Raw genomic sequence first — 23,151 nt, forward strand, 5'->3', positions numbered from 1 at the left:
ATATGGACTGGAGTTGAGCAGAACTGAAGGAGGAACTGGCTACTGGAAAGTTGACACACATGCTCCAACTGAGAGGAAAGATTGTGGCAACAGTGTGAGGAAGGGGAAGGTTCTTAAAAGAGGAAACACGGTGGAGCAAGTTTTATTTTAGCAATCAGATGAAGTTCCTTAAACTTGTTGACATGTGTATATTCTAGACATGCATTGATCAAGTCTGTCGAAACTGCTTTTATTTCAGAAATAGACAAAGGAAAATCCGCTGGTCCGTGGGCTCCCAAAATAAAGGGACCATCTAATCAGAGCTAATCTAAGTTTCCACATGGACCCCAAGAGATATGGGTCATTTTGTTCTTAGCAGCATTGGCTGGTTTCGGCCATAGCATTGCCAAGGACACTACACCTGGCATCTGGATTGAATAGGGAGATGAAAATTTGTGCAAGGTTCTGGTCATTGATGTTGAAGGGTATTTATTTGAGTTTGAACATATGTAATTATGCATGTACAAGACTTTAGTGCCCAGCATGGTTAAATATCAACAGTCAGATATGAATACTGGTTACTTAGGAATTGACAGTAAGGTCTGTCAGCATCTCTGAAGTAGCTTCCTAACTTTGCCACCTTAAAGAGAGAAGGGAGGAAGAGTAGGACAGCTAAAAAGGCAATCTAGTTGGTAAAGAGTTGATGCAGAATGATTGTAAAGAAACTTGTATGAAATGAAGAAAAAAACGTAATATTTCTCTTTGTGCAGAATGTTCTAAGCAGCAGTTGTGTACATTCTCAGCAAAGACTTTCCGCCTTCAGACCATGGTCACCGGCCACTTCAACAGTTGAGAAAGAATCTCTGCCTCACCTTCCTGCACTGTCCCGAGACAGGTACAGTATCTGACTGAGCTCAAAGTGAAATAATAGCACGTTTATTAAATCTGAAAGGGATGTTAGCAAAGCTATTGTTGAATCTGTCACTTAGTTTACATGTTGCTTTAAATAATGATGGGGTGAAGCATCTTCCTTCTGAAGATTGTAATAATGAGTTTGTTATGTGAAGTGAACTGTTTGTTCAGATTCACTTCTCTCTGAGGGACAGAACTGATGACCAGTTGGAAGGCAGCTTCCATATGATCCGACCATATTGGCACTCCCAAGTCCTAGAGCCTAGAAAAGATAGTTAATGTCACCGTTTGTGCATCCTTTTGCAGTTTTTATTCTCACTCAGAGGGCTGTGGGTACGTGAAACAGGTTACCAGAGGAAGAAGTTGAGGGGCAAGTACAATGTCACATTTAAAAGACATTCGGGAAGGTACATGGATAGGAAAGATTCAGAGGGATATAGGCCAAACGCGGGAAGGTGGGACGAGCATCAATTGGGCATCTTGGTCAGCATGGACAAGTTCGGCCGAAGGGCCTGTTTCCTTCCTGTATTATTCTACAATTCCCAGTCATTCCATTCCTTTCCTGCCTGGCATCTTGTGCACTCTGTGCAGATATGCTCATCTGCTACTCTGTGTAAAAAGGAACTGCAGATGCTGTATATACCAAAGACAGACACAATGTGCTGGAGTAACTCAGTGGGTCAGGCAGCATCTCTGGAGAAAAAGGATGGGCGACGTTTCGGGTCGGGTCTGAAGAAGGGTCCCAACCTGAAACGTTACCTCTCCTTTTACTCCAGAGATGCTGTGTGACCCGCTGAGTTACTCGAGCACTTTGTGTCTATCATCCAACACTTTGGCAATTTTAAGGTAGGAAGTCTGAACATTAGTCATACAAAAAGGCAGATGACCCAATTTGGGTGGGGGCGGTAAGATTTGATTGTATTTCGAGGATGGATATTAATTCTTGTCCGTTCTGAATAGTTTTGTGCTCTCTCCATAGTTTCTATGCATACAAAAGTTACGAAAGTTCAGTGGCACCAAACGTGGCACTAACACCACTGCCCCAGCAGAGGAGTGGACGACAGTCACCACTGGCCACTGCCGTCACACAGAACATTGGGACACCAAATGAAGTTAGCAGATCTCGGAAAAGGAGGGTAACTGCGGAATCAAGCCTTGAACAGGAAGCAGCTGCTCCCCTTGCTACGACGTTTCCTTCTGAAGACAAAGAATCCGATGCTGAAGTGGAAGTTGAGAGCAGGGAAGGATGTAAGTTTAATTTACACACGGCTTATAAATTTACTCCCACTCTCCCCACCCCCAAACTCCTCTCCGTATCGATAAGCCTGATGAATTGACTGCCTCCAGACCTCTGCGGCACAGCTCTAGAGTCAGGGCTGATTGGTTTTACATACTGTAGTTTAGTTTAGTTTAGAGATACAGTGTGGAAACAGGCCTTTCGGCCCCCTGAGTCTGCACCGACCAGTGATCCCTGCACACTAACTATCTTACATACACTGGGGACAATTTACTATTATACCAAGCCAATTAATCTACAAACCTGTATATCTTTGGAGTAAAAACGCCATATAGGCAGCACCCATAATCATGATAGAACTCTGGTTTCTGGCACTGTAAGGCTGCAACTCTACCGCTGCACTACCACGTCACTCCTGTGATGGAAGTTTTTAAAACAAGTATGACAAAGTCACTTTGGTGTAGACAGCTTTCCTTCCTTCTTTCTGGGGCAGGGTTTAATTTGTACTGCAGGGAGTTTAGGAAGAGGTAAAAATCAACAATCTTTGAGCCAGCTCATCTGTCCCAACCAGTGCCCTGTTTCCCAAATGAAAAAGTGACCACAAGGAGAAATCGTGTCAGGTACGATTATCCATGCACGAGCAATAATGCAATTTTTTTCTTCCTTTCTACAGTCACATCGTCATTGTCATCACTTTCTTCTCCTTCCTTCACTTCATCTGGCTCATCAGCAAAGGATCTGAGCTCACCTGGGGTCCAGGTCGCATCCAGCGGAAACCTTGAGACTTCAGGTCACACAGAGACCCACAACGGTGGACTGGAAGTGGAGCTAGAACAGTTAAGACAGGCCTTGGATGTTGGAATTGACACCAAGGAGGCAAAGGAGAAATTCTTACATGAAATCATAAAGATGCGAGTGAAACAAGAGGAAAAGCTGACTGCTGCTTTGCAAGCCAAGCGCAGTTTGCAGCAGGTGAGATAAGAAAGTGCATGAGAAGAAAGATTGTATTCCATGACAGAAAAAAATAGATTAAATTAGCTAACTTGGTGCACCCCTACATTAGCGGTCATCAGGTAGATTAGCAACTGACATATAAACAACCAATTAAGTTATGTGGATGGATTGATGATTGTAAATATCAGTTTTACTGTTTCATTCTCCACTGTGGAGGCTTGGTTTATGCAAGTTCCAAACTTGTGGCCCTCAAAATTAATTAGCAAGGACTGCATTTCTATGAACGAGAAACAAGGGAGTATTAATTATAAAAGCCCTTACAAACAAACGATCTCGTTTGGCTGAAATGTGAAAGGGCTGAGAAGAAAGTAGGCCTTTAAGTTGGCACCTGCGACAGGAATGAGTTCACCTATCAACAGAAATTCATACTCACCGTGTCCAGACTTGCATCTGGAAGTGTCTCTCATTTCTCCATATCCCCACCTGTTCAGTCTAGTCTGCTGTAATCCATCATATATTTGGATATTAATAAAATAGAACATGGCTAAGAATAGCCAGGAGCATATTTATCTTAATCCCTCCATTCCCTGTTTATCTATGAGCCTATATAAAAGCCTCTTAAAAGCCACTATCGTATCTGCCCCCACCACCATCCCTGGCAGCATGTTCCAGACATTCACCACCCCCTGTGTAAATAAAACTTGCCCCACACTTCTCAAAGAACATAAAGACTTTAAACTTTGCTCCTCTAACCTTAAAACTGTAGTCTTTGATATTTCCACCCTGGGGAAGAAGGTTTTCACTGTCTACTCCACCTATGCTTCTCGTAATTTTATATACTTCTATCAGATCTCCTCACAAAGAAAACAATCCAAGTCTATTCAACCTTTCCTTACAACTAATACTCTCTAATCCAAGCTTCAATCTGGTGAACCTCATCTGCACCCTCTCCAAAGCCTTCATATGCTTCCTATAATGGAGCGATTTGAACTGCAGGCAATACTCCAAATGCGGCTTAACCACGGTTGTATAACCTGCAACATGACTTCATGACTCTTATACTCATTGCCCCGACCTATGAAAGCAAGCATACCATATGCCTTCTTTACTATTCTACCATTCTACCTACTCGTGTTGCCACTTTCAGGGAGTTATGGGCCTGAACCCCAAGATCTCTGTACATCATTGCTGTTAAGAGTCATACGATTAATTGTTTATTCTCCCCTTACATTCAAGCTCCCAAAGTGCAACAGCTCACTCTTACTCAGATTAAACCCCATCTACCATTTCTCTGCTCATTCTTGTAGTTGATCTATATCCCGCTGTATACCCTGACAGCCATCCTCACAGTCTGTGACCCCCAGCAATATTGGTGATGCAAATTTACTAACCAACCCATCTACATTTACGACCAAGTTGTGTGTGTATATATATATATATTATATATATAAATATATATATATATATATACACATATACATATATAATGACAAAAAGCAAGGGTCCCAGCACAGATCCCTGCAGAATTCTATTGGGCATAGACCTCCAGCCCGAATATTGTCCTTCCACCACAACCCTTCAATCAGTAAGCCAGTTCTTAATGCATATGACCAAGTCACTGTGGATGCCATACATCCTAATCTTCTGGATCGGCCTACCGCGAGGGACTTTATCAAATGCCTTACTAAAATCCATGTAGACAACATCCACCGCCCTATCTTCATCAACCACCTTTGTCACCTCCCCAAAAAACTCAATCAAGTTAGTAAAATACGACCTACAACCAACAAAGCCATGCTGACTGTCCCTAGTTAGCAAAGTCTCTTCCAAATGGGAGTAAATCTTACTGTGAAGAATCCTCTCGAATAACTTCTCTACCACTGACATGAGGCTCATTGACTCCCTGGATTCTCTCTACTTCCCTTCTTAAACAAATAATTGCCAGATTGTAAAATTAATTCTAAACTATTGGTTCTCCAGTAGTACAAAGGCCAGCATAAAGCAGAACACAGCCCTTGTACTTCTTCGATATGATTTTTAATCACTGCTTTGAGCCTTGTTTTCAACATAAAAGCTCTTTTAGATTAAATGGCAGTCATGGCTGCCAATCAGTATAATGCCTCTGGACTCCAGACACAGAACTGAAAATAGCAAGAAAATAGTCATCTGGATCATGCCTAATGCATGTGATTCACAAGGGAAGAAGGCATCTTTGTGTTGATATGAACGTTTTTAAGAAAGGAATTTACAAAGAATGATGGGTCACGTTAGAAAACTACACTTGGGTGTTGCCGTAAATTAGGGTACCAACTTGTGACATGGGTGGCTAAATTGAAAGTTATTAAATTATAATAAAATACCAAAGCATTAAAAATGGGCCTATGGATGATCCTTTTGAGCTAAATTGTGATCAAAATGGTCCAAAATTTAATACTTTCAAAATTTGAAACAAAAATGAGATTTTTTTAAAATTTATAATTTATTTATTTTTAAAATATACATGAATGAGAATTAACATAATAACCTTTCATCGAATTCAATGTTAATTTACTCAAAATTTGCCCAGAACCAAAAGCATCTGTGTAGACAGAAGCATACTTTCAACGAGACATGGCGTTATCTGTGATCAGATCACTTTCAATTCCCTTCGCTACATTGCACACACTTTACAACAACACAGCAAAAAGCAATGAACGTTTAATGGAATTTTTAAAATTTCTATAGTAAACAAGAAGCAACATTTACGAGAAAAGAACAAAAAAGTGCAAAAAGATTTTTACTAACCAATGGTTCCGTGTAAAAAAAGTGAACACAGTGTTATTCAGAGCACAGCGTGCCCACAACGTGACCACTGGGACACTATCTCTTATACTGATTTCTAAGCTCCCTTACAAAATGTCGGCACGTAACCCACCTCGAGGCCCGTAGTTCAGATCAGGGTCATTACAACCGCGTTGTTTGAAATTTTTTGTTAATCGCAACGTGCAAAAAAAAATGTTATAGCATTGACAACGTCAAAAAACGGGAGGGACAGATCACTAACAGCAAACTAGATTTTTATTTCATGATTTCAAGTTCTATTCATTATTAAATATTTCAATGGAAAGCTTAAACATAAAAGAAACAATTTTTTTTTTAAACAATAAATTAAAAAACGGTTACTCTGCTTTTAATTCACACATTTCACACGTGACCAAATGGATACTGCTCCTCACGTTGTGCTGCAAAAACTTGGGGCATCAGAAAACCATCTAATCAGGTGATAAATCATCAAAATCATAAGCATAATAGAAATTTGGCTTATATAGAGTTATTTAATTCCAAAATTAATGTAATCTTTCTGGTATAAATTAGCCTACGGATTTGATGGAAATCCTGCTTGAAAAAAGTCACAAAAAAAGCAAGAAAACACAGACATCTGATATTTTTCTTTGTAAAAACAGATTTATTTATTTTTGCTTCATCTCATTATTTTGGCTATACACCATGATCTATGCTACTTAAAATATGAAACAATGGGAATATTACATAAAAAATAGGAAAATAACCTGGAAGTTTGGAGACATAGAAACATAGAAAAAAGGTGCAGGAGTAGGCCATTCGGCCCTTCGAGCCTGCACCGCCATTCAATATGATCATGGCTGATCATCCAGCTCAATAGCCTGTACCTGCCTTCTCTCCATACCCCCTGATCCCTTTAGCAAAAAGGGCCACATCTAACTCCCTCTTAAATATAGCCAATGAACTGGCCTCAACTACCTTCTGTGGCAGAGAATTCCACAGACTCACCACTCTCTGTGTGAAGAAATGTTTTCTCATCTCGGTCCTAAAAGACTTCCCCCTTATCCTTAAGCTGTGACCCCTGGTTCTGGGCTCCCCCAACATCGGGAACAATCTTCCCGCATCTAGCCTCTCCAACACCTTAAGAATTTTATATGTTTCTATAAGATCCCACCTCAGTCTTCTAAATTCCAGCGAGTACAAGCCCAGTCTATCCAGTCTTTCCTCATATGCAAGTCCCGCCATCCCAGGGATTAATCTGGTGAACCTTCTCTGTACTCCCTCTAAGGCAAGAACGTCTTTCCTCAGGTTAGGAGACCAAAACTGCACACAATACTCCAGGTGCGGTCTCACCAAGGCCCTGTACAACTGCAGCAGAACCTCCCTGCTCCTAAACTCAAATCCTCTTGCTATGAATGCCAACATACCATTCGCTTTCTTCACTGCCTGCTGCACCTGCATGCTTGCTTTCAATGACTGGTGCACCATGACACCCAGGTCACGTTGCATCTCCCCTTCTCCCAATCGGTCACCATTCAGGTAATACTCTGCTTTCCTGTTCTTGCCGCCAAAGTGGATAACCTCACATTTATCCACATTATATTGCATCTGCCATGCATTTGCCCACTCGCCTAATCTATCCAAGTCACTCTGCAGCCTCCTAGCATCCTCCTCGCAGCTAACACTGCCACCCAGCTTTATGTCATCCGCAAACTTAGAGATGTTGCATTCAATTCCCTCGTCCAAATCATTAATATACACTGTAAATAACTGGGGTCCCAGCACTGAGCCTTGCGGTACCCCACTAGTCACTGCCTGCCATTCCGAAAAGGACCCGTTTATTCCTACTCTTTGCTTCCTGTCCGCCAGCCAATTTTCTATCCACCTCAAAACTGAACCCTCAATACCGTGTGCTTTAAGTTTGTACACCAATCTCCTATGTGGGACCTTGTCGAAGGCCTTCTGAAAGTCCAGATATAACACATCGACTGGTTCTCCCTTATCCACTCTACTAGTTACATCCTCGAAAAATTCTATAAGATTCGTCAGACATGATTTGCCTTTGGTAAATCCATGCTGACTTTGTCCGATGATTTCACCACTTTCCAAATGTGATGCTATCACATCTTTAATAACTGACTCTAGCATTTTCCCCACTACCGATGTTAGGCTAACTGGTCTATAATTCCCTGTTTTCTCTCTCCCTCCCTTTTTAAAAAGTGGGGTTACATTAGCTACCCTCCAGTCCTCAGGAACTACTCCAGAATCTAAAGAGTTTTGAAAAATTATCACTAATGCATCCACTATTTCTGAGGCTACTTCCTTAAGCACTCTGGGATGCAGCCTATCTGGCCCTGGGGATTTATCTGCCTTTAATCCATTTAATTTACCTAACACCACTTCCCGACTAACCTGGATTTCCCTCAGTTCCTCCATCTCATTAGACCACCGGTCCCCCGCTATTTCCGGCAGACGGTTTATGTCTTCCTTAGTGAAGACAGAACCAAAGTATTTGTTCAATTGGTCTGCCATCTCCTTGTTCCCTATGATCAATTCACCTGTTTCCGACTGCAAGGGACCTACATTTGCCTTAACTAATCTTTTTCTCTTGACATATCTATAAAAGCTTTTGCAGTCTGTTTTTATGTTCCTTGCCAGTTTTCCCTCATAGTCTATTTTCCCTTTCCTAATTAAGCCCTTTGTCCTCCTCTGCTGGACTCTGAATTTCTCCCAGTCCTCTGGTATGCTACTTTTTCTGGCTGATCTGTATGCTTCATCTTTTGTTTTAATACTATCCTTGATTTCCCTTGTTAGCCACGGATGCACTACCTTTCCTGGTTTGTTCTTTTGCCAAACTGGGATGAACACTTGTTGTAGTTCATCCATGCGACCTTTAAATGCCTTCCATTGCATGTCCACCGTCAACCCTTTCAGCATCAATCGCCAGTCTATCTTGGACAATTCACGCCTCATACCCTCAAAGTTACCTTTCTTTAAGTTCAGAACACTTGTTTCTGAATCGACTTTGTCACTCTCCATCCTAATGAAGAACTCTACCATATTATGATCACTCTTGCCCAAGGGGCCTCGCACAACAAGACTGCTAACTAACCCTTCCTCATTACTCAATACCCAGTCTAGAATGGCCTGTTCTCTCGTTGGTTCCTCGACATGTTGGTTTAGAAAACCATCTCTCAAACATTCCAAGAAATCCTCTTCCTCAGCACCCCTGCCAGTTTGGTTCACCCAATCTATATGTAGATTGAAGTCACCCATTATAACTGCTGCACCTTTAGTGCATGCATTTCTAATTTCCTGCTTGATGCCATCCCAACCTCACTACTGCTGTTAGGTGGCCTGTACACAACTCCCACTAGCGTTTTCTGCCCCTTAATGTTTCGTAGCTCTACCCATATCGATTCCACTTCCTCCAAGCTAATGTCCTTCCTTTCCACTGCTTTAATCTCCTCTCTAACCAGTAACGCTACCCCACCTCCTTTTCCTTTCTGTCTATCCCGCCTGAATATAGAATATTCCTGGATGTTGAGCTCCCAGCCTTGGTCACCCTGGAGCCATGTCTCCGTAATCCCAACTATATCATAATCATTAATAACTATCTCCACATTTAATTCATCTACCTTATTACGTATACTCCTTGCATTGAGACACAAAGCCTTCAGGCTTGTTTTTACAACACTTACCCCTTATACAATTATGTTGAAAAGTGGCCCTTTTTTATTTTTGCCTTGGATTTGTCTGCCTACCACTTTTACTTTTCACCTTGCTACCTGTTGCTTCTACCCTCATTTTACACGCCTCTGTCTCTCTGCTCCTGCTCCCATCCCCCTGCCACATTAGTTTAAATCCTCCCCGACAGCACTAGCAAACACTCCCCCTAGGACATTGGTTCCATTCCAGCTCAGGTGCAGACCGTCCTGTTTGTACTGGTCCCACCTCTCCCAGAACTGGTTCCAATGTCCTAAAATTTTGAATCCCTCCCCCTTGCACCATTTTTCAAGCCACGTATTCATCTGAAATATCCTCCTATTCCTACTCTGACTAGCACGTGACAGCAGTTTCACTACTGAATGCTGTATTTATGGAAACACTCATTTACAAATTGTTCGGCGTCTTTCAAATTCCACTTAACTGAATCTTCCACGCATCATGGCTTTGCAGGAACTTGAATTTCTCCGTGTGGCCAAGAAGGAGAAACTACGTGAAGCCACAGAGGCCAAGCGCAACTTGCGAAAGGAGATAGAACGTCTTCGCACAGAGAACGAGAAGAAAATGAAAGAGGCAAATGAGTCTCGGATAAGGCTAAAGCGTGAACTGGAACAAGCGAAACAAATCAGGGTCTGCGATAAAGGCTGTGAGGCTGGGAGACTGAGGATTAAGTATTCGGCACAGGTAGGTCTGCTGAAGTGACTGAGCTCAGTGTCATGCTCCATGCATAAATACAGAACTCACAGCTTGACACTGTTGTACATTGCAAAAGTACTGCTTTGCCATTGTATCATGTGGTGACTGATAATTTGGGTTATGAGAACAGGAAAGCCAAAATCTTAATAATTGCAAGAGGTTAACTAAAATGTGCTGGGCAGAGGGTGTCCTGGTTGTGAACATAAGATACACCTCAATGGTCAGTGATGTGAGAGATATGGCAGAATTAGAGGCTGAGTTCGGGGAGATGGGGTGCAGAATGCAAGATGTGATTTCCATAAGACATAGGAGCAGAATTATGCCATTCAGCCCATCGAGTCTGCTACACCATTCGATCATGGCCAATCTATTTATCCCTCATAACCCCATTCTCCTGCCTCTCCCCGTAACCAATGCTGGGTTACATTTCCTCAAAGTGATCCAGCACCTTTTTGAATGGTAGCCATAAAGCTGAATCAGACTGAAGTGAAGACGTTCACTGCTTTTCTGCTTGCAGCCTAAATTTGGCCATACAGTCCGAACCTGCAGACAGTGGTGTTGGTTCAGGGCCACCTTTGCATCTGCATTAATGTCATTATGACAGGGGAGCTGCAAATGGCAACTGTCCTTCCCAGTTCCAAGTCCGAGCAAGTTTGATCATCTCAAACTGTGAATTGTCATGGTTAGCACCGAGGTGTCCTGGTACAGGGAGAAGGGTGGCAGTTTTCATTTCCAAAATTTCATATTCAGTTTATTAACCAAGCATCCTTGAAGCCTCCTTATCCAATGTAACATAACCGTTGCGCTGCCTTCTCCACAAGTTCATAGTTTTGAACAGATGCGAGTTATAATCCTGATTTTGTCGCACGGTTAGGTGTATAACATCGATGCACTATGTTGCTTTACCAAAATTAATCTTGTCTATTATGTATGCAGTTACTTGTTGAATTTCACTAAACTGATAGGAATAGATCGGGTAGATGGAGGAATAGATCGGGTAGATGCACAGAGTCTCTTGCCCAGAGTAGGTGAATTGAGGACCAGAGGACATAGGTTTAAGGTGAAGGGGAAAAGATTTAATTGGAATCTGAGGGGTAACTTTTTCACACAAAGCGTGGTGGATGTATGGAACAAGCTACCAGATGAGGTTGTTGTGGCAGGGACCAACATTTAAGAAGCAGTTAGACAAGTACATGGATAGGACAGGTTTGGAGGGATATGGACCGAATGCTGGCAGGTGGGACAAATGTTTGCCAGTGAGGGCAAGTTGGACCGAAGGGCCTGTTTCCACACTGTATCAATATGGACTCTATGATACAGAAACAAGTTGCCTATAATGTGAAAACATCAGTATAACAACAGCTACTGCACTTCAGAAGTAGGAGATTAGACATGGAGTTCACTATATTGCACTAGCAATAGTAACTCCATGTCAGTTTCTGTATGGAGGAGTGGGAAAGGGTTAAGTTTGCAAGATTCAACAATACTTCTCCACTTCCAAAATTGGGCAGGAAGATTAAGAACAGGGAAAGTCTCGCAGATTCAAGACATCAACAATCAAGTGAAGGAAGAGGAAATGATGTAGACTTCCGTTTCAACATCAGGAGAAGTTGCAGAGAATTACTCTGGCAGACTAAACAAAGCTGAGTGGGAACTGCAATAGGGGCGTTGGCTGCAGTACGTTCTGGTTCAGGGACAGGGCGGACCTAACCTTGCTGCACCCAAGCAGTGCAGTGTAATAGGAACACACTTTTTTCATTTAGGTGAGACATTATAGCCGTCATGGGGGATGGTGTGTGTAGGAAGGAACTGCAGATGTTGGTTTAAAACAAAGATAGACACAAAAAACTGGAGTAACTCAGCGAGACACGCAGCATCTCTAGAGAGAAGGAATGGGTGACGTTTCGGGTCAGGACCATTCTTGCGATGGTGTCATTGTTTCTAATGTGACATTTTCACAGGGTTTTAGCTAGTGAAACAATCAAATGACATTGTGTGTCTTTAGGTGTAAAATGTGTTGAAACCACCATCACAGCAGTGTGAAACCTTTTACAATCGAATCACCATTCAAAACACCCTCTACTCCATGAACACAAAGTGCTGGAGTAACTCAGCAGGTCAGGCAGCACCTCGGAGAAAATGGATAGGATAGGCGATGTTAAAGTTTTACTGAAAGGGAGATGCTTGTGTAGTTTAGTTTAGAGATACAGCGTGGAAACAGACCCACCGAGTCCATGCCGACAATCAATCACCCGAGTTCTAGAGGCAATTTACAAAAGACAATTAACCTACAGACCCGCTCGCCTTTGGAATGTGGGAGGAAACCGGAGCACACGGAGAAAACCCATGCGGTCACAGGGGAGATTGTAGAAACTCTGCACAGACAGCACCTGTAGTCAGAATCGGACCCGGGTCTCTGGCACTGTGAGGCAGCAGCTCTGTGCCGCCATAAGGGTCGGGTTATTGTTTTTTGGCTGTTGAAGCGACGGTGGCTCCAAAGCGAGGAGTTGGAGGGAGGGCAGCATGTCGATAGGGAGAAGGGACGCATGGCTTGTCTACTAACTACATGCTTCCTAAGAGCTGCTCACAGAGCAGTGGCAGCCTGCTTTCTCTAGTTTGGGTGGGCAATGATGTGTGCTCCAAATGAACGGGGAAATAACAATAAAGCAAAATTAGGAGAGAGATGAAATATTCCAGTGGTGACTTCCCTGACATTATCTGCACGTGTCAGCAACACTTAAGGTTTTCTGTCATCTCTTCATAGTACAATTTTCACCTATTTCTTCCACATGTTGCATTGGCTGCTGTCTTTAATTAAGATGTAGTTGTCAGACTTGCGATGCTCGAGTGCTCAGGCATAAACCTGACCTCTAGTTATAGCTGAGCTGTGCTGAGGATTGTTCATTATACTCCACTAGTGTTCTCAGTTGAAGCCAATTACACTTCTCCGACAAATAAATTATCTTCTGTGAGAGGGAACTTGGTAAATATAGCAGGTGAAGAGGGGGTGGGAAAGCAGCTAACAAGAGTCCAAAGACGACTTAAGCTGAAGCTGTTAACTGGGCTAGGACGAGTATGTCAGAATGAATTTGGTGCATTTTAATTTTTCATCAGCCTCGTCTCCTTTATCTCTTCTTCACGTTTGTGAAAATAGATTAATTTCCTACACAGGGAAAATTATTTCCCTCTCTGCTGACTCTTATTCTGAAGAAGGGTCTCGACCCGAAACGTCACCCATTCTTTCTCTCCAGAGATGCTGCCTATCCCGCTGAGTAACTCCAGCATTTTGTGTCTATCATTGGTGTAAACCAGCATCTGCAGATCCTTCCTACACTCTTTAAGTTATTTCAAATGCTGAAATTACCTTGTGAACGCCAAGACAAGCAAATTCTATGGCACCCCTAGAACATAATCATTCCTTTTCAATTAAATGCTTACTAAAATATTATCAGTTTTGAACCTCAAAAATATAAATGGCTTATCTGTTTATAGCTGATTAATGTGATTATGGCCCTTCAGTAGGAATCATCTGTCAGGGACTTTACTACTCAGAATTTCTAAAATAAAATTAATAAGGGGAGTACCTTGAACTCATGTTCATCTTAGCAGCATACCATGCATTGGAGTGTACCTACATTACATTGCAACACTTTTATTCATCAAATTATAGTTACATTTGTGCTAAACATAAATCTAAGCCTTCATTTCTACAACAAGGTTGTTCAGAATTTCACCAAGTGAAATAAAAAAGAATATTTCTGGAAACACTCTGTGGGTCAGGAAGCATCTCTGGAGAGAAAAACAGAGTAAAGTTGACGATTTTTCATCAAAACTATACTGCTGCAATTACTCCCCACAGTACCACTGAGATACACCAACCCTGGGATAAGTTATTTCGAATCCAGTATTGTGGAATTAATTAGCTAATAATATTACAGTTAGAGAAATAGGAACATAAGATGCTGGTTTACAAAAGCCTGGAAGGCCTATCCATGTTCTCCTGAGATACTGCCTGGCCCACTGAGCTACTCCAGCACTCTGTGTCTTCTGATGGTTAGAGAACCTTTGGGGAAGAGTGAAACCATCAATGGCCAACAGTTAATTCATATATAATTTGCAACGTCTACATCCTTTCAGGATGCAAAAGCCTCAGGTAAAGTTGTACACCTGTGGCTGAAAGAAGTTAAAATTCGTGTGCCTATTACAGATGCCACTCACAGCTCTAAACACCCCACTTCAATCCAGTGCTGACTATGTGCAGTTTGCACGATCTCCCAGTGACTATGTTTGTTTCTTCCTGCTGCTCCAGTTTTTTCCCACATCCCACAGACATATGGGTTGGCTGACTACTTGGCCACTGTAAATTGATCCTGTCGTGTAGGTGAGTGGCAGAATCTGGGAGGAGTTGCTGGGACTGTGGGGAGAACAAAAAATGGGATTAGTGTAGGATTAGCATGAATGCTGCTAGATGGTGATGTGGGACTCAGTGGGATGAAGAGCCTGTTTTCATTTTATATGACTCTGTGACCCTATGACAGGAAAAGGGTTTTTAATGTTGCTTCTGATGTTGCGAACATTTCAGAATGCAGCAAAGGAAGTCCAAGACGTTGATGAAGAATGGGAAAGTAAAATATAGAATAAGTTGTAAAATCATGTAAAAAGGAAAAGGTTAGTGAGAGCGATACAAAATCCAGAGCAAATAAAGAAATATAAAATAGCATCAGGGAATTTCTGTGGACTGAAACCTGTAATTCCCAGGACTTGATGACCTGGGTTTTGAAGTAATTGGTGATGATGTTAGTGATGTACTCATTGTCAACTTCCAAAATTCCAGTTTCCAAAATAGTGGCGACAGAAGGAGGAAGTTAGAGAGGATACGGAGCAATCAGCTTGACTTCATTAGAAGCCTTAAGTGCTAGGAACTATGAGTAAAGAATGGTAATAGAGCAGTTAAAATACACTAATAGATTGGGCAGTGTTCGTATGGAGTTTTGGAAGGGAAATATTTTTGATTTTTGTGAGATTGGAACAAAGATAAGAAAGGAGAAGACCATGACCCTCGGTGAGGGTGATGCTGGAAGGAAGCTAATGGTACCACATAGGACTTGCTCTAAAACTCTCTTCTTAGTCTGTTATAATTTAATGGTCATTATCAGAGTCACTGAAAGGAAGCATGCAGGTACAGCAGGCAGTGAAGAAAGCCAATGGAATGTTGGCCTTCATAGCAAGAGGAGTTGAGTATAGAAGCAAAGAGGTCCTTCTGCAGTTGTACAGGACCTAGTGAGACCGCACCTGGAGTACTGTGTGCAGTTTTGGTCTCCAAATTTGAAGAAGGATATTCTTGCTATTGAGGGCGTGCAGCGTAGGTTTACTAGGTTAATTCCTGGAATGGCGGGACTGTCATATGTTGAAAGACTGGAGCGACTAGGCTTGTATACACTGGAATTTAGAAGGATGAGAGGGGATCTTATCGAAACGTATAAGATTATTAAGGGGTTGGACAATGTTGGGGGAGTCCAGAACCAGGGGCCACAGTTTAAGAATAAGGGGTAGGCCATTTAGAACGAAGATGAGGAAAAACGTTTTCAGTCAGAGAGTTGTGAATCTGTGGAATTCTCTGCCTCAGAAGGCAGTGGAGGCCAATTCTCTGAATGCATTCAAAAGAGAGCTAGATAGAGCTCTTAAGGATAGCGGAGTCAGGGGGTATGGGGAGAAGGCAGGAACGGGGTACTGATTGAGAATGATCAGCCATGATCACATTAAATGGCGGTGCTGGCTCGAAGGGCCGAATGGCCTACTCCTGCACCCATTGTCTATTGTCAATTAATATGTTCATTTTTAAAACCCATGGATGCTAACAATGTTCTTCCACCCTTGCATGAGCTTCAGCTCTGCAGTGCAACCTTTTGAAATGCAATAGTCCGTTTTTTTGTGGAAGCTCGTTAATACAGCATCTTATTTTGCTTTTCAGATTGAGGAGCTGCAGGTGAAGTTGCAGCATGCCGAGGCGGATCGGGAGCAGTTGCGGGCAGACCTGCTGCGAGAACGAGAGGCACGGGAACACTTGGAAAAAATGGTGAAAGAGCTTCAGGAACAACTCTGGCTGAAACCAAGCCACTCCACCTCCAGCAAAGTGCTCTCAAAAGACAGTGAGATTTAAAAGAAAATACACAAAACTGCGCGCGTGTGTGTGTGTTTGGCTGCGCGTGTGTTTGTGTGAACGTATGCGTATATATTCACACATACACACGGAGGATACGAGTTGGTTGTTTTCGGAGAAAGAATGTTACTTCAGACACACCCACTGAAACTCCCGTCCCCTGATGACACAGTACAGCACAGGAAACATGTGTCTGCCATCCTGCCAGACTCAGATACTCGACGCTTTCTGAAATACTTTAATACGGTTAGTGACAGCACCGAGGATTTCTTCTCTGCTACTTAAGGGTTTTTTTCTACAACTCGTCACATGATGTACAGGACTCCTGGAAGTCTGTCTAATATTGTACCAAATAAAATAAAAGGGAGGAGGAACAAAACAAAAGGGCAGGGAGGGTAGTCAGTGCTTTCTCTGGTTAATTTACAGAACTCTTCAAATTCTACTTTTGTAATAAGCTATTGAAGTACAGAAACAAAGACAAACTGTTTTGAAAACAGATGACAATTTTAAACCAAGTTTGAAAGATGTGCAGTCGTTCTGACAACTCGCTTTCTCCTTGACACGTCCCTGTGCTTTTCCCAGGATTGGCCGCTGTTGTTACTGCTGTTGCTCTCCACTTCTTTTCCTCTTGATTTAGAGAGCACCATGAGTCAAATCGGAAGCCATGGAACAACTTTACTGCAACATCCCTCCTTTTAAGAAAAAGATAAATAGCTCATGGAGCCTTTCAAATACTTTTTTGTTTCCTCCCTTCCCACCCTCCCCAGCCACCAACTCCGTTTTTAGTTGGATTATTTTCAGCTGGATTATTTTCAGGGGATGTCAAATACTTGCTTGGCCTTATCAGCAACAGAGCATTCTCTGGAAAGACTTGAAATGTTTTTTGGTTTTATTTTTGTTTGAGAGATGTTATCACAATGTGATTCTAACTCCAGAACACTTCAGTGAAAGAAGCAAATGGATGGAGAGAGAGAAATATCACAAAGAAAACTGGGACAGTTGTTAAGAGATTACAAGCAACAGAAGAAAATCCAGTATAATTGGGACACCATTCCAAAATATGTTTTGCAAAATTTAGTAAATTTTACCACAGCAGCACTTTGTACCAGCTGCATTTCTCTGTTCACAGTATTTACAGAGCTCTTTTGTTCATCAATATTATTGTATCTTTTATTCGGGATTTTTTTTTTTTTTTTTCCGCATTGTACTGTTCAATGATTCATTGTGTATGCTGAACTAACATTTACAGAGTACAGGATCAATTGGGTACCTTGCTTAGTCAGATACCTATGCGCATGCATGCATGTGTGTATAGGTGACACGATTACTGGCTTTAAACATACTGCGTTATAGCAAAATTCACTTTGTCACAACTTCTGCACGAACAAATCTGGCTTCACTCTGAATTCTTCTTGACACAGAAGACTGATGTGTTTTAGTTCACTTTCTCTGGGGGTGGTATGGTTCTGGGCCTTGTTTTGGTTATGTGAACTATCTCAATTCTTTATTCAGACGTCTAGATTTACTACCAGATGCATCTGAACTGTACCATTAAAGAAAACAGTCATTTTGATTTTGCTGGTTGACTGCGTTTTTCCGTCCCCTGCCTCTAACTCTCTCCAAAATTCTTCCACAATAAACCCCTCACCCCCCACTGTCCACTGTAAGACTATTACATTCTCTCACTGACAATGCAAGAAGATAGTCCATGTACAGACACCTCTTCCATCCAAAGTGAAGAACATGGCATAAAGCCAAACACACTGAGCTGCCCACCTTGGCTTGTCCTGCCAGCAGTCCATGTACCTGCCTCAGATGTTGAATGGTGTGGGGTGGGGTTGGTTGAAACAATGATGACACAATATATACATCATGCACGCTGCGTTATCTGACATGAAGGCCAGAACCCAATAAGATCTTGTAATCTGATGTTAGTAGAATGCTCTGGTGTAAACTACATTAATGTTTTCTCTCTTAATACTTAAAAGACACTTGCTGCTGTGTTTCATTAATAAGGATAAAAAATATATTTATCACACGGAATGAATAAAAGCAACAAAAAAAAAAAGTGTTTTAAACTATTCTGCATGAATCCAGTATAATCGCCATTGTTACTGTGAGACTACGACGCAGGTCTTCAGAATTTAGGTACAAGTGAAAGCTAAAATTTGGAAGCGTTGAGAGGGCATCTCCAGACTTGAGGGGTGTGTACGATGTAAAGAAAAAATCTGGAGGAAATGGGGTGAACATTGTAACCATTTTTAAGGCTGCAACAGTGGATTGTGATAACCGCGCTACACAATGGGATCCAGATCCGCTTTAGCGAATACAAAACTTTTAACACAAATACATAACAATTCCCCTGTTACAAGTGCAATGTAAACGGAACATAGATCACGCTTATGCAATTATGTGGGATATTTCTGCTTTATCTGTTTTTGTAATAGGAAGACTCGATATCTTTCATATGCATGGAGTTACAATATTTCTACCATACAGTACTCTTTAATGGGCATTAAAACTTGTATATTTAAAGGGTTTTATGTTTATATAATATGCAAAAAAATCAGCCTTATATGTCATTATTCTCTTTCTTGGTGTCTCATATGATGTTTTATTGACTTTTCCTTGTTTGATACAGTAATGCAAAGCAGGAGGGCCAGTGCAATGACAGCACTGACTCCCCTGGCAGAAGATGTCTTTCTGTTCTGTGTTCTTTTTGTAAGCGGCTTATTGTTCAGTCGGGAGTGATGATTTATGTTACTTTAATACAAAAGTTTCAAATAGTTGGGGGGATAAAAGGCAACAAAAAAAAATTCAGGAATTTTTTTAAAAAATGAATACATTCTTCAGCAATAATGCTTTATATCTGAGGGGCAGCTAACTACAACTGGGTTTTTGCACCAATAATGTCCAGAGCTACTTGATGGAAAAAATGTTCAAATAGTTTTTAGTTCAATCTTTTTTTAATGGAGTTTTGCATGCAGATGAAAGGAGAGTACAGAAGAGGGTTGATCACAGTAATAAAAATAGTTTTCATATTTTTATGTTAATGTAGTTTTTTATTTGTAATTTTTTTATACCAGTTAGTTTTTTTTGTGTGTGGCGTGCAAGGGTTGTCTTTTTAAGTAATGTATACATAACACATAAAGCAGTATTTAATCCTTTAACACACAGTAACACAATAATCTATTATTTTATGGTGCGCTCTTTGTTTAGACTCTGCTGTCCCCTTTGCTATTGTTTTATGGTCAGCCGGTGCCATTCTTGTCCATACCACAACAAGGGATTTTTTTTATGAAAACCAAACTCATGCTTTGAATAAGAGATATGAGCCTTCTATTCAAGAGGACGTATTGGCTTAAAAACCCAGTAATCATTTTAAACTGCTTCACTATGAACTAGCCAGTGTACAAAAAAACCCTGTAAATACTTTTTTCATTTTATGCTCTGTATTATAAGTGTATATTGTGCTCATCTCCAATATTTTTTTTTCTTTTTGATCCTTACTATGTCATATTGTCTTGTTATATTGGGTTGTGTTATTGCCTGAATTACTGCAGTCAGTAACTGCTCCAAAGGAATCACTTAGTAAAGGATTCCTCTTTTATGTGCACCCTCCCAACCTTTCTTTTTGATGTTTGATAAATTCAACTTTAATCTTTTATGCCCCCCCTCCACCACCAATATTAAGGCTGTTTTTCTTAAAACTAAGTGTCATATTTTTACTCTCCTAAGAATGATTTTCAATTAAAAAAAAGAATGAGCAGTTATGTGCAACCGTTGATCTTGAGTGACACTGTACATGGGCCTGGTTACTGTGCTCTCCACATCAGCAGCAAGGCTCACGGTCGCATTACCTATGCATTTCAACATATTTATATTTGATTTTCTTTCATATGTAAGCTGCTGCTAAGATAAGCAACTTAATTTCCAATCTTTAGAACTATTTTTATGTAATAATAAATGTATGCTTTCTTGTTTATAAATGCCTAAACAAAAAAAACTGCTCGGCCTATTTATCTACTGCGCTGTGTACCTGTCTGCCCCATCCCCTCTCCTCTCCACCATTCCACTCCTTAACCCTCCTACCAGTCATGTAAAATAAAGGACTTGATGAGATATGTAAGAAATAGCAATGCAAAACCAGTTTGCAATGAACACAGTGACTGAATGTACAGTGTATAGATGGCATTACCATAAATAAAAAATGTTTGCCCAGAACATGGTTTTGCATCTTTCTAGCACAATCCAAATCTTTCTGCAGCCGTTGCCACTGAGATCTATGACGACTCACCCATGTAAATATCTTTCTTTTACATTGGGTACGGGCAGGTCAAATCAACTGTGTTTGATCCCTGGTGTACAGGTGACAATCTGAACAAGTACAAAGTTTAAAAAGAGTAAACAGAGAGAGAGAGAGAGAGATCAGTCAGTGTCAGATCACCCAGTTCCTCCAACCCCCACAATTTTCTTTTGCCTCTTGTTCAAAAGTGCAGACAACCTTTGATGTTTTGGCTGTTAGGTCTGGTTTTTCAAAGGATGCATGGCAGCATGGCTTCTTCAGGCAAGAGTCTGAAGGGTCCCAACCAGAAACGTCACTTATCCATGTTCTTCATAGATGCTGCTTGACTCGCTAAGTCACTCCAATTGAGCACATTTCAATACTGACCCAAGTTGCACACTGCTGGATTCCAGCTTAAACACCATAGCGTAGGGGGAACTAGAATTATAATTGGTTTCAATCTCTCCACCCGAATGATACTGGAACTGATGGGAGGATGTTGGTTGCTGGCCGATCTAACACTGGATTCTTTGTGAGTATGTTGAAAACCTTTATTGGCAGCTCCTTTGCCAACTGCACCTTAGAAAGGGAAGCTTATCACTGATTCCTGCAATGTTTGAGTTTAGTTTATTGTCACGTGTACTGAGGCACAGTGAAAAGCATTTGTTGCATACTAGCCAGTCAGCGGAAAGACAATACATGATTACAATTAAGCCATCCACTATGGAAAAGTGAGAGTCCTGGATTCTGATGCTCTGATGAAGCATGAATCTGGAAGGCCGGAACAATCAATTTTATTCTGTGCAACAAAACAAATGCTGGAAGAACTCAGCGGGTCAGGTAGCATCCGTGGAGGGTATGGACAGGCAACGATTCGGATTGGGACCCATCTACTTGCGACCTAAAACATCACATGTTCATACCCTCCACAGATGCTGTCTGACCTGTGGAATTCCTCCAGAACTTAGTCTTTTGCTGAAGATTACAGCATCTGCAGTCTCCTGTGTCCCCAAACTTTACAGAAACCCTGTCAGACAAAGCATTCTTTTTTTAATGGCCTCGGCATTTCTTTGCAAGGAAGGAAAACTGCTCCTTCATTCCAGTCCACGTAGAAATCTTGGCCACCATTCCGTGTTTGTAGGCATAATTCCAAGCTAAGGTGTTCCCAGGGCTGAGTTTGCAGTGTTAACTGATGAAATTTACTTGCACAAATATCTCCAGGTTGGCCTAATTAGTTGGAATCCCAGAGGAGCTCGTAGGCATATCGGGAAAGTTTGCTTCTGCTCCTGGGTGTCTGTGGTGCAACAGTCATGTTGCTCACCAAGCAACCTCACTCCCTTAAAAAGGATTTGAAATTCTCTCGGGGGCGGAGATTAATTTTACTTGCGGATTTTTAATGAAAGGCCCCTCGAAAAGAAACTTCCATTAATGTCACAAGGTCCCAAAGGCCTGCACGGCTGCTGAAGTATTTTCAAAATGTAAGCACTGCTGGAGGCAGGTGGCGACCCTCAGTATTTCGCTGGAACACCAATTAGGTTTCCAAGCAGACGGGGGCTTGTACACACAACCTTGGGGCTTGGAGTCAGGACGGTGCCGCAGCCACTGATGCTCCTGTTTCCACGACAGGAACAATAGGAACAACCATCGGCGAATTATACCGGCGATCTTTCCCCTCCTCTCACAGTCCTGATGGCGAGTCTCAACCCAAAATGTTGATATACCCCTTTTGCTTCCACCGATCCTGCCTGACCCACTGAGTTGTTCTCGCCTTCTGATTTTATACCACTGATGATTTACCCTGTTAAATCTGCTCCTATGCACTGTCTATTACATCAGAAAATCACAATTTTCATTAGTTATAGGAGCAGGATAAGGGCATTCGGCCCATCTAGTCTACTCTGCCATGCAATCATGGCTGATCAATCTTTCCCTCTCCACCCTATTCTCCTGCCTTCTCACCATAACCCCCGACACCCGTACTAATCAAGAATCTATCAATCTCCGCCTTAAAAATATCCTTGACATGGCCTCCACAGCTATCTGTGGCAATGAAATCCACAGATTCAGCAGCTTCTGACTACCGAAATTCCTCCTCATCTCCTTTCTAAAGGTACATCCTTTTATTCTGAGGCAATGGCCTCTGGTCCTAGACTCTCACTAATGGAAACATCCGCTCCACACCCACTCTATCCTGGCCTTTCACTGATGGATAAGTTTCAATGAGATCCCCCCCCCCCCCCACCTCATCCTTTTAAATGGTTTGTGTCACACTCAAGTTCCATAGAAAGTAGGAAAAATACCTGCAGATGCTGGTTTAAATCGAAGGTAGGCACAAAATGCTGGAGTAACTCAGCGGGTCAGGCAGCATTTCTGGAGAGAAGGAATGGGTGATGTTTCGGGGCGAGACCCTTCTTCAGACCT

General features: G+C 41.8%; 1 protein-coding gene across 1 annotated transcript in view; it reads left to right on the forward strand.

Annotated features, from left to right (window-relative positions):
• The window catches only part of LOC144607934 (ski oncogene-like), a 163,759-nt gene extending 143,099 nt beyond the window's left edge, over positions 1-20,660 (forward strand). The window contains exons 3-7 of the mRNA XM_078425084.1: positions 750-874; positions 1,871-2,139; positions 2,802-3,100; positions 10,043-10,273; positions 16,257-20,660. Of these exons, the coding sequence (XP_078281210.1) occupies positions 750-874; positions 1,871-2,139; positions 2,802-3,100; positions 10,043-10,273; positions 16,257-16,445 (1,113 nt within the window). The 3' untranslated portion in view covers positions 16,446-20,660. The remainder of the gene's footprint in view (positions 1-749; positions 875-1,870; positions 2,140-2,801; positions 3,101-10,042; positions 10,274-16,256) is intronic.
• The last annotated feature ends 2,491 nt before the right edge of the window (positions 20,661-23,151 follow it).

This window comes from Rhinoraja longicauda, chromosome 30 (assembly GCF_053455715.1).
Source record: "Rhinoraja longicauda isolate Sanriku21f chromosome 30, sRhiLon1.1, whole genome shotgun sequence".
Lineage (NCBI taxonomy): Eukaryota > Metazoa > Chordata > Chondrichthyes > Rajiformes > Arhynchobatidae > Rhinoraja > Rhinoraja longicauda.